The sequence below is a fragment of the Heterocephalus glaber genome, unplaced genomic scaffold, assembly GCF_053883595.1.
Source record: "Heterocephalus glaber isolate CG9 unplaced genomic scaffold, H.glaber_assembly_v1.0 deba00001673, whole genome shotgun sequence".
NCBI lineage: Eukaryota > Metazoa > Chordata > Mammalia > Rodentia > Bathyergidae > Heterocephalus > Heterocephalus glaber.
In genome coordinates this window covers 18,102,851-18,115,061 of record NW_028258410.1, presented here as the reverse complement: position 1 = coordinate 18,115,061, position 12,211 = coordinate 18,102,851, and the positions used below count along the sequence as shown (strand labels likewise).

The window sequence follows — 12,211 nt, the reverse complement described above, 5'->3', positions numbered from 1 at the left end:
GGAGGCCTGTGGACTTGCTGCGGATTCAAAAGCTTTGAGATTCAGACTGGTGATTATCAGTGGATGCATTTCAGGCCTGGAAATAGCTGAGTGGGTGTAGGGGACTGGGTTTGTGGTTCTGAGGCTCACTGGGACTTCTGGTGGGCTGCATCCAGTGGCTCCATGTGGGGATGAAGTTGAGGGGAGCTGCAAGGGTTGTGTATTTGGTCAGGATGAGCAGTTTCCCTGAATAACCAAGCCAGTAAAGTCTGTGCCAGAGGTCACCTCTTCCACCAGGAGGATGTTCTGTGTCTTCTGAGGAGAAGCTCTGCTGTCTATGTAACAGGTGATCTCATTTTCTGGGAGCCAGGTCTTGGGTAAAAGAGACAGAGGAATCAGAGGAGCACCCAGAACAAGGTTTGAGCTTTTCTCCTAGTGGCTTCACCAGGAGCCTCAGGGCTGCTCCAGTGGCGGTGACTGTCCAGACAGCAAGCATTCTCAGGTTAGACCCCAGTGAATCAAGAGGACCTTATGGCAGGAGTTTATACACATAACATTGTTTTTTAGACACAAGTCCCATCTTCGAGTGTGCCCATTGGCAGCTGCTTTGCAGAATATTAGCAGTTTTGTTGAATGGAGAGAGAAAAAGAAATAGGTTCGCATGGCAAACTACAGATACATTTCTCTGCATCTCTGTACAGCTGCAGTTCCCAGTTTTGGCTGTGTGTTGGAATCAGCTGGGCCAGGTCCAGACCAGTTAATCTGATCTTTGGAGGACATGCCCTCCATTGTCAAGCTCCTTGGGTGACTTCAGTATGCAGCCAGGACTGAGTTCTGCTTTAGAGAACACGAGGCATGAGATTTCAAGGATTTGCTGCGCTTCTCAGTTGGAGTTGCACTTTCTATTCCAGTTCACCTTGGACACATGGTTCTATTTGAAATGGAGCATCCTTGGTCCCTCTCGGTCCTTCCTGAGCTTAATGTGGAACTAGGTTTGAACTGGTTTCTGATTTGCATTGAGTTGATTCCACCTCCACTCTAGAGAAGGGTCCTGTCTGGTGTCAGCCAGATAATCTTGCTCATTCTGCCTGGCTGAGTGGTTCTGGACTGAGCTCATCAGCTCCTAACTGGCTCAGGAACATCCAATCAGCTCAACTCTTGCTCATTACTAAAGGAGGGACCCTTCACTAAGGTAAGTGGGAAGCAGCCCACAAACAGCAGGGCATCTGCCTAGTATGAAAGTGACCTTGTGGGTAGCAAGACAGAATAATAGTTCTTACCAATGATGTCACTGAGCAGCTCTTCAGCCACAGCCAGGTGCTGGTCCCCTTAATTAAACCCAGTCTGAGTTGGATTTCCTGTAACCTGCAGTGAGGGTCCCAATTACTTATAAAGGGCCTAAAGCTTGGTAAGGCAAGTTGGTAATCACTGCTAAAGGAAGCAGACTTCCTGGAAAGCACTGGGAGCCAATGTCCCAGCTGGGCATAGGGCCCATCTCCAGGCTTCTGAGTCAGTGCCACCCAGCGTGCAGGAGGTAACAGGAGTCATGAGGAGATAAGGCACCTTTGATTCTTTCAGCCTCCCTGGCACAAGGAGAAAGTCTCATTTGCCCTGGATCCTGCTCTGGCTTTTTTTTAATAAGCACAGCAAATCTCAGGTTAGACCCCTTTAGCACGCAGTAATGGGTGGCAAAAGTTTAAGATGTTTTCTATGTACAAACTGCATTGTTTCATTTTTTTTTTTTTTGGCTAACTTCATTAATGTTAAACTGTGCTAGTCTTTAGTGATGTAATTTTCTTCCATATGAAAAGGAGTTGAAACTAGACAAAGCAGTTGTTAGGTAGATGTGGCAAAAATGACAATGGCGGACTGAATGAGTGTAGTTTGGGAAACACTGAGCCGATTCAGGCTGGGGCTCCTCGTAAGGGAGCCTGTGTTATGAGGCTCATCTTTACCCAAGGTCATGGCTGTATGGCTCGGAATACCAGTGGCTGTGGATGCAGATATCCCAGATCTGAGAGAGACCCTACCCCTTCGTCAGCTTCTCTGAATCTTCCAGTAAGGTCAGCACCTAGAACCTGGAGCTGATAGCCTCTTTGCAGGTTTTGCTTTTCTTTCCATTTTGTGAAGGGCTGTAGGGAAAATCATGGCAGGTCTGTTTTGAGGACTTGGATGTCTTGATCTAGTGCCCTCCTAGCCAAAGGAAAACATTTCAGGAATGTTTCAGGAATGTTCAGAGAACACTGGAGTAGGTAAGGGTTCACGTAGGCCTCAAGAGTCTGCTGTGCCACACTACCCTGGCAGGAGTGGGTGATGTCAAGTCCCTTGGCCAGACGGAGGCCCCTCCTCAGAGAACAGGTGCAGGTGCTTTGCTCTCTTCTGAGGATGTGGCGGCAGCTTCTCAGACAACAGGCAAGTCCTGCAGCTGTGCCTCCCTCCTCCTCAGACTCCAAGGCAGGGCCTTCTGATTCCTAGACTCCCAGATGGCTGCTTCAGGCACATAGCTGTCACAGTCTGCTTTAGTCTAGATGGCAACCAGAACACTGGAAAAGCCCTTTCATTTTGAGTTGCTTTTTATCATTTTCAATATCCATTTTATTTCAATAAGACATTAATAAAGGTACAGCAAAACTTTTATTGCAAAAGCCAGTTTAGGTTTAAATGATTTGCACCTTAAGGCCAGATGGTGCACTGGAGTAGGGGAGGGGTTTGAGTTAGTCACATGAACATTGTATTTTGAGACATACACATGCGAGGAGAATCACTTAAGTATGTAGTGGGGAGCATTCTGCCCTTTATTCCACTCAGATGTGTCATAGAAATGGACTTCTCTTCCCTGTCCTTAGTTGGCAGACTTTGAAAGGATGACTCGAGGATTTCACTTAGTATTTTTTAACTTCTGCCTCACAGATGCTGACTTTTGAACACAACCCCACCTAGGTTGCAACTCCACATATACTCAAGTTATAGTTGAATGTTCAAGTTCCAAGTGGAGTAGGTAGACAAGAAGCAGCAGGATACAAAGAATTATCAAATGGTGACTCTGGTGCATGTTGGGACTTGATTTTAAACCAATCTTCCAGCAGCTGTAGGGAGAAATGTTTATTTTCAAGCTTGATTCACTATCAATGCCTCAGCCGAGACTACCTCTTGAGCAGCTGGTAATTATTTGGGGCAGACATCTCAGGATGGTGGTAGCAGCCTTTCCCCTTTATTTCTGGTCTTTTCGGATTTTTCATCTGAGATGTTTCCCGCTGAGAGATAAAACAAGCCTGCAATCAGTACCAACTCAGTGAGCATAAGTGTGGATTAGAAATAAGTCACAGAAGGGCCGGGGATTTAGCTCAGTGGTTCTACCACCTGCCTTGCAAGCACAAGGTCCCAAGTTCGATCCCCGGAACCAAAAAAAAAGTCCCAATGGGCAGAAAAATACATTGCCATAGTATGTTCACTAAAGTTTCATTAAGTAGAGATTTTCCATCACTCAGGCTAAGTGCTCCCCAAATATTATGGAGATAGAATAACTTGGAGGTGATGGTTGGGCTCCATCTTTGTTTTTGGTACCAGGGATCAAACTCAGGACCTTGTGCTTGGGCACCACTGAGCTAAATTCCCAGCCTGTGGGCTCCATCATGCGTCAAGGTGGCAGCCTGACGTTGAGATAAAGGACACACTCCTATGGTAGTGCTTCCTAGGCAAGAAACAGGCTTAATCATTTCTACTGAAGTGTTTCAGACAGGGAATTCCCATCTTTTAACAGATTAGTTTTCAAAAACTGGCACTCATTTGTCTTCAGAAGTGCTCATTTTTACAGACACCTCTATCAAATGGACACACAAGTATAGGGAATTGGGGGCAAGTCCTTTTCTACGTGGGGAGAAAGGACTGTTCTGCTCAGTGATGAAGCAGCAAAGATGTGCTTAGAAAATGCTTCTATGTGCTGACAAGTGAGAGAAGCCAGCCTGACTCTGGAACTCACTGGCACAAGAAAACTTGAAGGGCAAAAAAGAAAAGCTCTCTGGAATGAGTAATTGGGTTTTCTTCCTATTAGACACCTACAGAACTGTCTGGCCCACAGTTAATAGGCATTCTCAATATAAGGTGACAGATTGTTGTGGTTTTTCAGTTAAATGACCTCCAAATTTTTCTAAAAGCACACAGTAGCAACAGCGTTCTTTTAAATGGCTTTTATTGAGACACTTTTAGGGCTTCCGAAACATTTGCAGTTGGGAATCTTTTACTTCCAACTCTTTTAAGTGCTAAAATCCCTCTCAGTACCAGAGGCTCACTCCCACCCTCTTAGCAAAGAATCCTCATCTGTCTCTGTTCAAATGTCCAACCAGGACCTTGAGTGCCCACCCTGACCCAATTGTATTTGCACAAAGACTCATTAATCCTCTAGGCAGGATTCTCAATCCCAGGATAAGTTCTTCCCACCTGTTAATTAAATTAAGCAGAGTAATTCCCACAAATGTGAGATGGCTAAATTCAGCTGGTATTTATTTAGTAACGTGTAGCATTTAAATTCAGGGACATCCTGCCACGTTAGGTGGTACTCACAGAATTCATAACCCATCTGGTAAAACATCTCAACAAGCTCCATGTTAGCCCCAGGTAATTAAAAATTCTAGTTTACGCTACCTTTTTCCTTTGTTGAGAAGCATAACATTTTAGGGAGAGTCTCCAGCAACATTTCTTTTTCTTGGAAATTAAAAATTACCAGTGTCAGCCACTTCAGATTTCTTAGGCTCATGTCCCTGAGAGGTGACTGATCCAAGTTCAGCAGGGATGAAGCACCCACCCCGTCATTACAACTGCTGAAAATGGTGGCCTAGTCCTGCCTCCTTGTAACTTCCTGCCTTTGAAAAAGCGCAAGCTGGTTTTGGGAATGTACAGAGTACATATACCAGCTCTTTCCATCCAGATGGGACCCCCAACAGTGTGCTCTCCAAAGCCCTTTTCTCAATAGCAAGATGGGTCAAAGAAATTTTAACAAAAAGCAGTTGCCAGTTTAGTACAATTGTTCCTATAAGGTAAAACTTAACACAATAATATCCGGACATTAAGATTCTACTTGCAAACGAATGCCAATGTGTGTTTACATCCTCATCACTGAGACATTTATATTTATATGCAGACTCTGTTCCTTAACAAAAGGGGAGCTGAAGAACTCAAGGATGTTTACTTTTGCAGTTAAAAGGGGGAAAACACACAAAAATAAAATAATTTGTAATAGGTGCCTTGAGAAAAACATTCTTTATGCAAATAAAAGATCTTCCATATAAGTTTCCTTGGTCACTGTGTCTTCTGTCTCTGATGAGATTGCCATGACATCAAATGGCATAAGATATGATAGACACTCAGGACTGTCATATGTAATAAAGGAAATATTTACATTAAGCACAATACAGCAATTTATTTAGATGCTTAAAATGAATACAAAGGGAAATAAAGATCACAAAATTATACATACTACACAGTGTGTCATATATTAGATGGTATAAACGAATACACCAGGGTGGTGTTTAACTAAAGAGAAAACTAAATACCCAAAATGCAGCACTTATTTGGTTTGCTGCTTCAACATAACACACTTTTATACAGATCTAAAAGGTGTCAAAATTAGTAGCTGCAAAGTCAATTCTTGCATGTAATTTTAGCTTAAAAGATTTCAGAAACATCTGAAATACCAGTTTTTGACAGTTGTAATGTCAAGGATATTCAGAACAAGAAAAATTCTATAATACAAGAGAGTCCAGATATATATCTTATGTGACTGGTCTCTGTTGCAAGATTGTACAAGGTTATGTGCAAAAACTATGTCCAAAGGTCCATACTAGCGCAGGTTCAAGCTTTTGCTAGGGGAACTAGATACAGCATTTCTTACACAGCAAGGGCAACACTAAAAAAAGAAACATCTATGATGGGCACACAATAACAATACCATAAGCATCACTTGAATAGGTCTAAAAGACTGTACAAATATACATTTCAACTATTCAGAATACATGAAAAAAAAATCAACTTCCCCAGTCTACTATACACATTAGATTGGTAGCTTGTTGTTGGCCCTATACTACCATGTGAATCAGGGTAACGCTTCTCAAGGACATCCAACCAAACATTTTACAGAGGGAAAGAAATGTTGAAAAGGCAGATAAAATAAACCTCTGCTTTTCCTAATGTGCATTCGTGAGCCCCCAGCGTACTGGTTTTTCATAGTTACCATGTCTATCAGAAAAGGCTCTGAAGCCAAGATCAGCCAATCATGTATCACAGACTTAGAAATAACCACTGGGACTGCAACAGCCACTTGTCCCCACAGCCTGCTGACCAGTCCTCACAAGGCAGTACCAGGTAAGACAGCTTTGCATTTAGACTGGAGGAAAAAGTGAGTTCTTGGCTGCAGCATGTCACCAGCGCAGTGAGGCCAGGCACTCATGCCTGCTGGCTGCTTAGTTTAACTCCCGTTAAGCTGCCATGCATTGGCTCAGCCACTCCATCAGTCATGTTGTCAAACTGCTCCCCATCCTCACTGTCAATTGTGCTATTCTGCCACTCAATCTGGGGGTTAGATAAGCGCTCATTATTTTCAGATGCATTCTTCCATTGTGACTGGTCCTTGGACCAAAATCCTTCAACTTTTCCATAGGAACTATTCTTCCATTTTAACTGCTCTCTGTCACCTTGCATGGTGGCCCTTTTTTTGGCAGATGGCTTACTGCTCCTTGTATCTTCACTCTGGGAAGACTCATCAGACCAGGTTCCTGGTTTCATTTCACATGTGTTATCCTCAAAGTCTGACACCTGTTGGGAACCAGGCCCGCTCTCAGATGGTGAAGCACCCTCTTTCCATTCAACAACATCATCTTGGTCAACCTCACTATCAGAAGCGTCATTCATTAGTTTGGCTGGTTCCTCAGTCAAATGAATAGTTTCATATTTTGAACCATCCTCTTCTTTTTGGTGTGGCTTCTCTTCAGATTCTAGAGCATCCTCAGGAATTACCTTTGGTACATGTTCCTCTGGGTTATCATTAGGGATTTTAGGCTCAACTTCAAAAACAGGGTCAAAAGGGCTACCACTGCCATTGGATTCTTCTTCCAAATTTTCAAAACTATCTGATGAACTGTCATCTTCCTTCCCAAGGTTAAGCTTCTTGTCAACAGTCTTACTAGCATTGACTCTGGAATCTTTTTCATCATGGTTTTCAAACAGCCACTCAGCATCAAAATCCATCTCATGTTTGACTTTATTTAACTCTTTCATGTTAAAGCCCAGCAACACACCAGGCTTATACTTTTCGCAATCACGAACACACTTCTTCCTTTTGTTACTAAAATGGGAAGCAATGTCACTCTTCCACAACCATAAACTGGCTGCTAATTTCTCAATTTCTCTCCTGGTAGGATAGGGCTGTTTGTTGAAATACTTTGTTAGAAAACTTTTCCTAGCTTCATAGGAATCATCTTCATGACCCTTGGGGTCTAAAGCTAAAACAACAGGCTCTTCAGGTTTCTCTTCAAAGAAGCTGGGTGAATCACTATCATCATCTAACTTTCGCTTTTTTAGCAAGGGAAATTCCATCTGCTCATAGGTGCGCTTCACAGGTGCCAGGCCTGGAGACTGATTAAGCCTAGAAGGTGCATTTGTCTTATCCTGGCCATTCTGGGTCTTTCCAACACCCCTGCAGTGAACCAGATGCAGAGTGATAGTCGAGGCGGTCATGTTGCTGGTATACACACCAAGGCAATGGATACATTTGTAGGTGAGCTTTTTCTCAACTGGATGAACTGTCTGAATAACCTGGTGCCTTTCTCGTAAATGATGTGCAAGTGCATCAGATATGGGTCCTTTTAGGATTGAAAAGCAAAGAGGGCAAAGGGTTTTCCCAACATCTTTTTTATAGGGCACTGCAGCTTGAGGTGAACTTTTAACAGGAATATCTGCCTTTTCCTGAACTTTTGGCTGTGGCTTTGGAGGAACTGGAGGGTTATTTTGGGCATGATAAGCAACAGATTCAGCTGGGGCATCCCTCAGGTTGTATGTGGTTACCAGAAGATGGATGTTAGTGTGACTGCCCTGCTGCAATGTCAAATCAAAACTCAAAGTCGAATCTGTCTTAGGTCCCATCTCTTCATCAATGTGAACCATTCTCATGTGTGCGGCCATCTTTTCCACATCATTGAAAGTAGAACGGCAGTATGGACAAGACAGACCATGAATTAACATATGGTTGAGCAAGGTATCTGTGGGCAAATAGCGATTACAGTAGAGGCATTTGCTAGTAAAATTGTGTATTTTCATAATATAGTTGGCCACTGCTGGGACTTTCTCAGCTTTGTGTTCTTTTTCGAAGTGCACACTATAGACATTTTCAGGAAAAAGCTCATTACAGATTGTGCATATTTTCCACTTTTGAGTTGCAGAAGTATTAGGTACGGAAGGGCCGGTGGCACCTGTGGTAGGTTTGGAACTGGCCTGACCTAATACCCTGGAGGCCTGGGACTGGGAGAGGGAAGGAGCCTTTAACTGGCCTGATGAGAGAGAAGAGGCATTAGCAGCCTGTAGGGAGTATCTTGCTGGTGCCTGAGACCTCTGCTCTGCCCCAAGCCCGTAAGATCTTCCATTTCCACTTGGAAGTAACTGCTTCACAGACTGAGACTGCTGAGGGATGGAAACAGGTGCATTGCCGCCTAGCCCCAGTCTCATCGACTGACCAACACCATAGCCCTGGCCTACAGATTTGACTCCATAGTTGTTCTGCTGCAGGTGAACATTGGACATCATGTTGACTCCCGTGGAATTTAAGTTAGGCTTTGGTATTGACAGTCTATTCACCATCTGCTGTGATGGTAAAGACCGGACGTTTCCAGAAGCAAGGGAACCAATTCTTGGTGGGAGTCCTATGCCCTTTTTCTCTTGAGGTTTGGGAGCAATTAGCATCAAGGGTTTGGATCGGGGAACCACTACATTGGTGTGCCCAATCATGGCAGTGACCTGATAGCCTATGCGTTCGTGGTCTTCGATGACATGCTGTACCAAAGCTTCATAGGACTTTGGCATGAAAAGGCATCGCTTGCAGTGAATACTACACTCTTCTCGGGCATTTGAGCCTAAGGGGACTGCACCGTTCAGTGACTTTTCTCCTGCCTTTGCTATGTAAGGTGCCGCCACGTGTTGAAAATGTTCCCTGTAAATGTGCTTCCTAACTATTTCATAAAGAGGATCTCGGTAAGTGCACTTCTTACAGTAATAAACAGCTTGCTCTACACTGTCAGCCTGCTTAGGTTTAAGGCCATCGTTTTTGTTTTTATCTTTGAAAGTGCTGAGGCTGCTACTTGGTGCGCTGGCGTTTGGAGCATGAAATATTTTAATATGTGTTTCCAAAGTCTTTTTGTCTGCATTGAAGGTACAATAGGGGCAATTAAGGAGAATCCTATTTTCAAAGTCTTCACTATGGACATTCCGGAAATGACTTTTGTAGGCAGAGAAGAATTTTGAGGAAAATGGACAAGCACTGCAGCAAAAAGGTTTTGTCCGATAGTCCTGAAGAAAACACAGAAACTAGAATCAGAATGTCATTTTAGTTAGGCAACAGGTTTTAGGTTTTAAACGTGCCCTCTCCCTTCTCAGAACGCTATTTTTTACAACAAACTCTGTAATGTACTGATTTCTATGTTTTTTCCTCTTGCAGGATAAATTTACGAAAGAGAAACTCATATGAAAAAAGCCACTTAAAACCAAATTGCTTTATATCCACCAGTGTAAATTAAAAACTAAATGCTAAGTTCTTTCTCAATGTTTAGAGAAGACTAGTGCCATGTTTGTCGATTGGTTTCAGATGAACCAGACAAATGGCTTCAAAAGAAACATTTTACAATTAGAAATAACTAGGAATAGGGGCCGGGGATTTAGCTCAGCGGTTCCACCGCCTGCCTTGCAAGTGCCGAGACCCGAGTTTGATCCCCGGTACCAAAAAGAAAAGAAGTAACTAGAATAAACTACATGAAATCATTCTTCATGAATTAGGAAGTTGTTAACAGCATCAGGTTTATGATATAGTAAAATTCAGGGCCCAGAGTGTTTTAGTGCAAATAGACAACTCTTGATGTATCCTTTCAGCCTTTCCAACATGGAAAATTTTTCATGCAACAGGGCACATCTCAAACACTTTTTTCTCTTAGTGTAGCATTCAGATTTCACTGCTGATTCTAAAACTAATGATTTGAAGCCATCTTTCTTCTATATGTTTGGCTGTTCCTTCTCAAGTAAGCAAGAGTAGCTTCAAAAGGACTAATGAAGTTGACAGCTGCTTTTACTCAAATTAGTAAGTTAAATAAAAATGTCCTGCAGACCGTGAGAAGTACATGTTTTTTTAAAAAAAGTAGTAATACATTGCAGAATACAAGAGGTGATCAAATATATGGTGAATGTTTACATTTAAAAAATTTATTACAATAAAAGACATATTGCCATTATTTCCTCTAAAAATGCCCCTGCTCCAACACACTTATCCCATTGTTCTTCCCCTTTCTGAAGCAGTTCTGGAACATCTTTCCTGAGTGTCTTCACCAGGTGTAACTGAAAATACAGTGAATGCTGCTGCCATGTGCCACCCTTGTTCACCAATCTGATGCCCTGTGACTTTTGGCTCTCTCCCAAAGTCAACATGACCACGAAAGGTAAACATTTTCAATCAATTCAGGACATCAAGGCAACTATGGCAGTGTAACTAAAGTTACTTACAAAAGAGAACTTTCAAAACGGCTTCAGAAAGTGGCAAGAATGGTGGGGTAAGTATAATCAAAATGAGGGAATTATTCTGAAAGGGATTAAATATAATTTGTCTTTTAGTATAATAAGTTTTAAACATTCACCTTATTTTTCTATTATGCTTGGCTGGTTTCCTTGAAAGATTATTTCCCTCAAAACCTGCTTCGTTTCACATACTACTCTGAGTGAAAATAAAGTAACCTGTCTTTCCTTAAAGCTTGAACCTTCCATAGCATTAGGTTGAGGCTTTTTGATTCATGAAACTGGTATCCCACCAGAAAGTGTACATCTTAAGACTGCTGATTAATACCTTTTCCTAGAGTATTAATAACAACATACCACCTTAAATACGTGAGGTAGAACCCAAAAGTATGAATTTCTTGATAAATATGTTCTAAAAGATGAAAAGACCACCAGTACAGCATTAGAATTAAAATGTGAATTGACAGTCACTTTTCCCCAAGGAAAAAGAAACGTCATCTATAATACCATATTCATTTTATCTTCATCTATTGATATTTGCTGGTACTAGAAACTAATACTGTTTGTAAGGCCAATGTGTAAAGTGTAAGCTGTATCTGTCAGTCATTCCCAAGAGTCACCTTCCCCACTCTCCCACTGGGTGAGACTGGGTGCTGTCAATACAGTATACAGAAAACCTGAGATGGAAGAGCCTGGCCCTTCTCCTTCTAGAAAACCCAAAGATACCAACAAAAACACAGAAAAATGATGGGTAAATCAGTAAGCACAATGGTGGAGAGAGCAGTTTGAAGAGACAAAGCACTTACTGAGGAAAAACTGGTACACTGTAGGGCTCAGAACATTTAAGAAATGAAATTTCTTTTTGTCCTTATACTTGGAAGTTTAATTCAATAACAAAGACCATCCAAACAACAAATAAAAATAAAGTCTGCTTAGTTTTCCTTACTTCTAGGAAAGTAGGAGTATGTAATTTTGGTATCTTCCATGTCAGGTTGGTGCACAAACACTGCATCACTATGAAAGGCCTACAGCTAAGAGTGAGTTACACCAAGGATACCGCCATTTGAGGGCCTCATCTGTGCTACTTACCTGGTTTTTTGTAAGTGAAGGGTCCCACAGTCCTACATCCTCCCATGTAGTGTTTTTCAAATAAAAGTCATTAGGTTCAAACTGCTTAAAATCCTAGAAAACAGTGAAAGAGGTTTATAAAATCAGTGTTATAAACTCTAGACTAACCATACATATAAATCCAACTTTTTAACTAGTGCCAGGGAGAATCACAGGAAAATCAAACCCCTCAAAACTAAACTAGGAATGACAAAACTCTTAGGAAATACAAAAAGACATATATGGCATAACATTCCCCTAATAGCCAAGTTTTCAATGAAATCAGTAGTAATTAAGTAGAAACTCCAGTCACATATTAATATACCAGAACACTAACTCCTTAGTTATACAGTACTGGAATGGAATC

At 42.0% G+C, this 12,211-nt stretch overlaps 2 protein-coding genes across 7 annotated transcripts in view; one reads left to right on the top strand and one right to left on the bottom strand.

Moving 5' to 3' along the window:
- Positions 1–12,211, top strand: part of Bcas4 (breast carcinoma amplified sequence 4) — an 83,170-nt gene that overhangs the window by 59,686 nt on the left and 11,273 nt on the right. The gene's annotated exons all lie outside the window — the stretch shown is intronic.
- Positions 4,152–12,211, bottom strand: part of Adnp (activity dependent neuroprotector homeobox) — a 32,524-nt gene continuing 24,464 nt past the window's right edge. For all 6 annotated transcript variants that reach the window (XM_013077119.3, XM_087197704.1, XM_021238925.2 and 3 more), the window contains 2 exons: positions 11,827–11,919; positions 4,152–9,528 (listed from right to left, as the gene is read on the bottom strand). In XM_013077119.3, the coding sequence (XP_012932573.2) occupies positions 6,418–9,528; positions 11,827–11,919 (3,204 nt within the window). In that variant the 3' untranslated portion in view covers positions 4,152–6,417. The remainder of the gene's footprint in view (positions 9,529–11,826; positions 11,920–12,211) is intronic.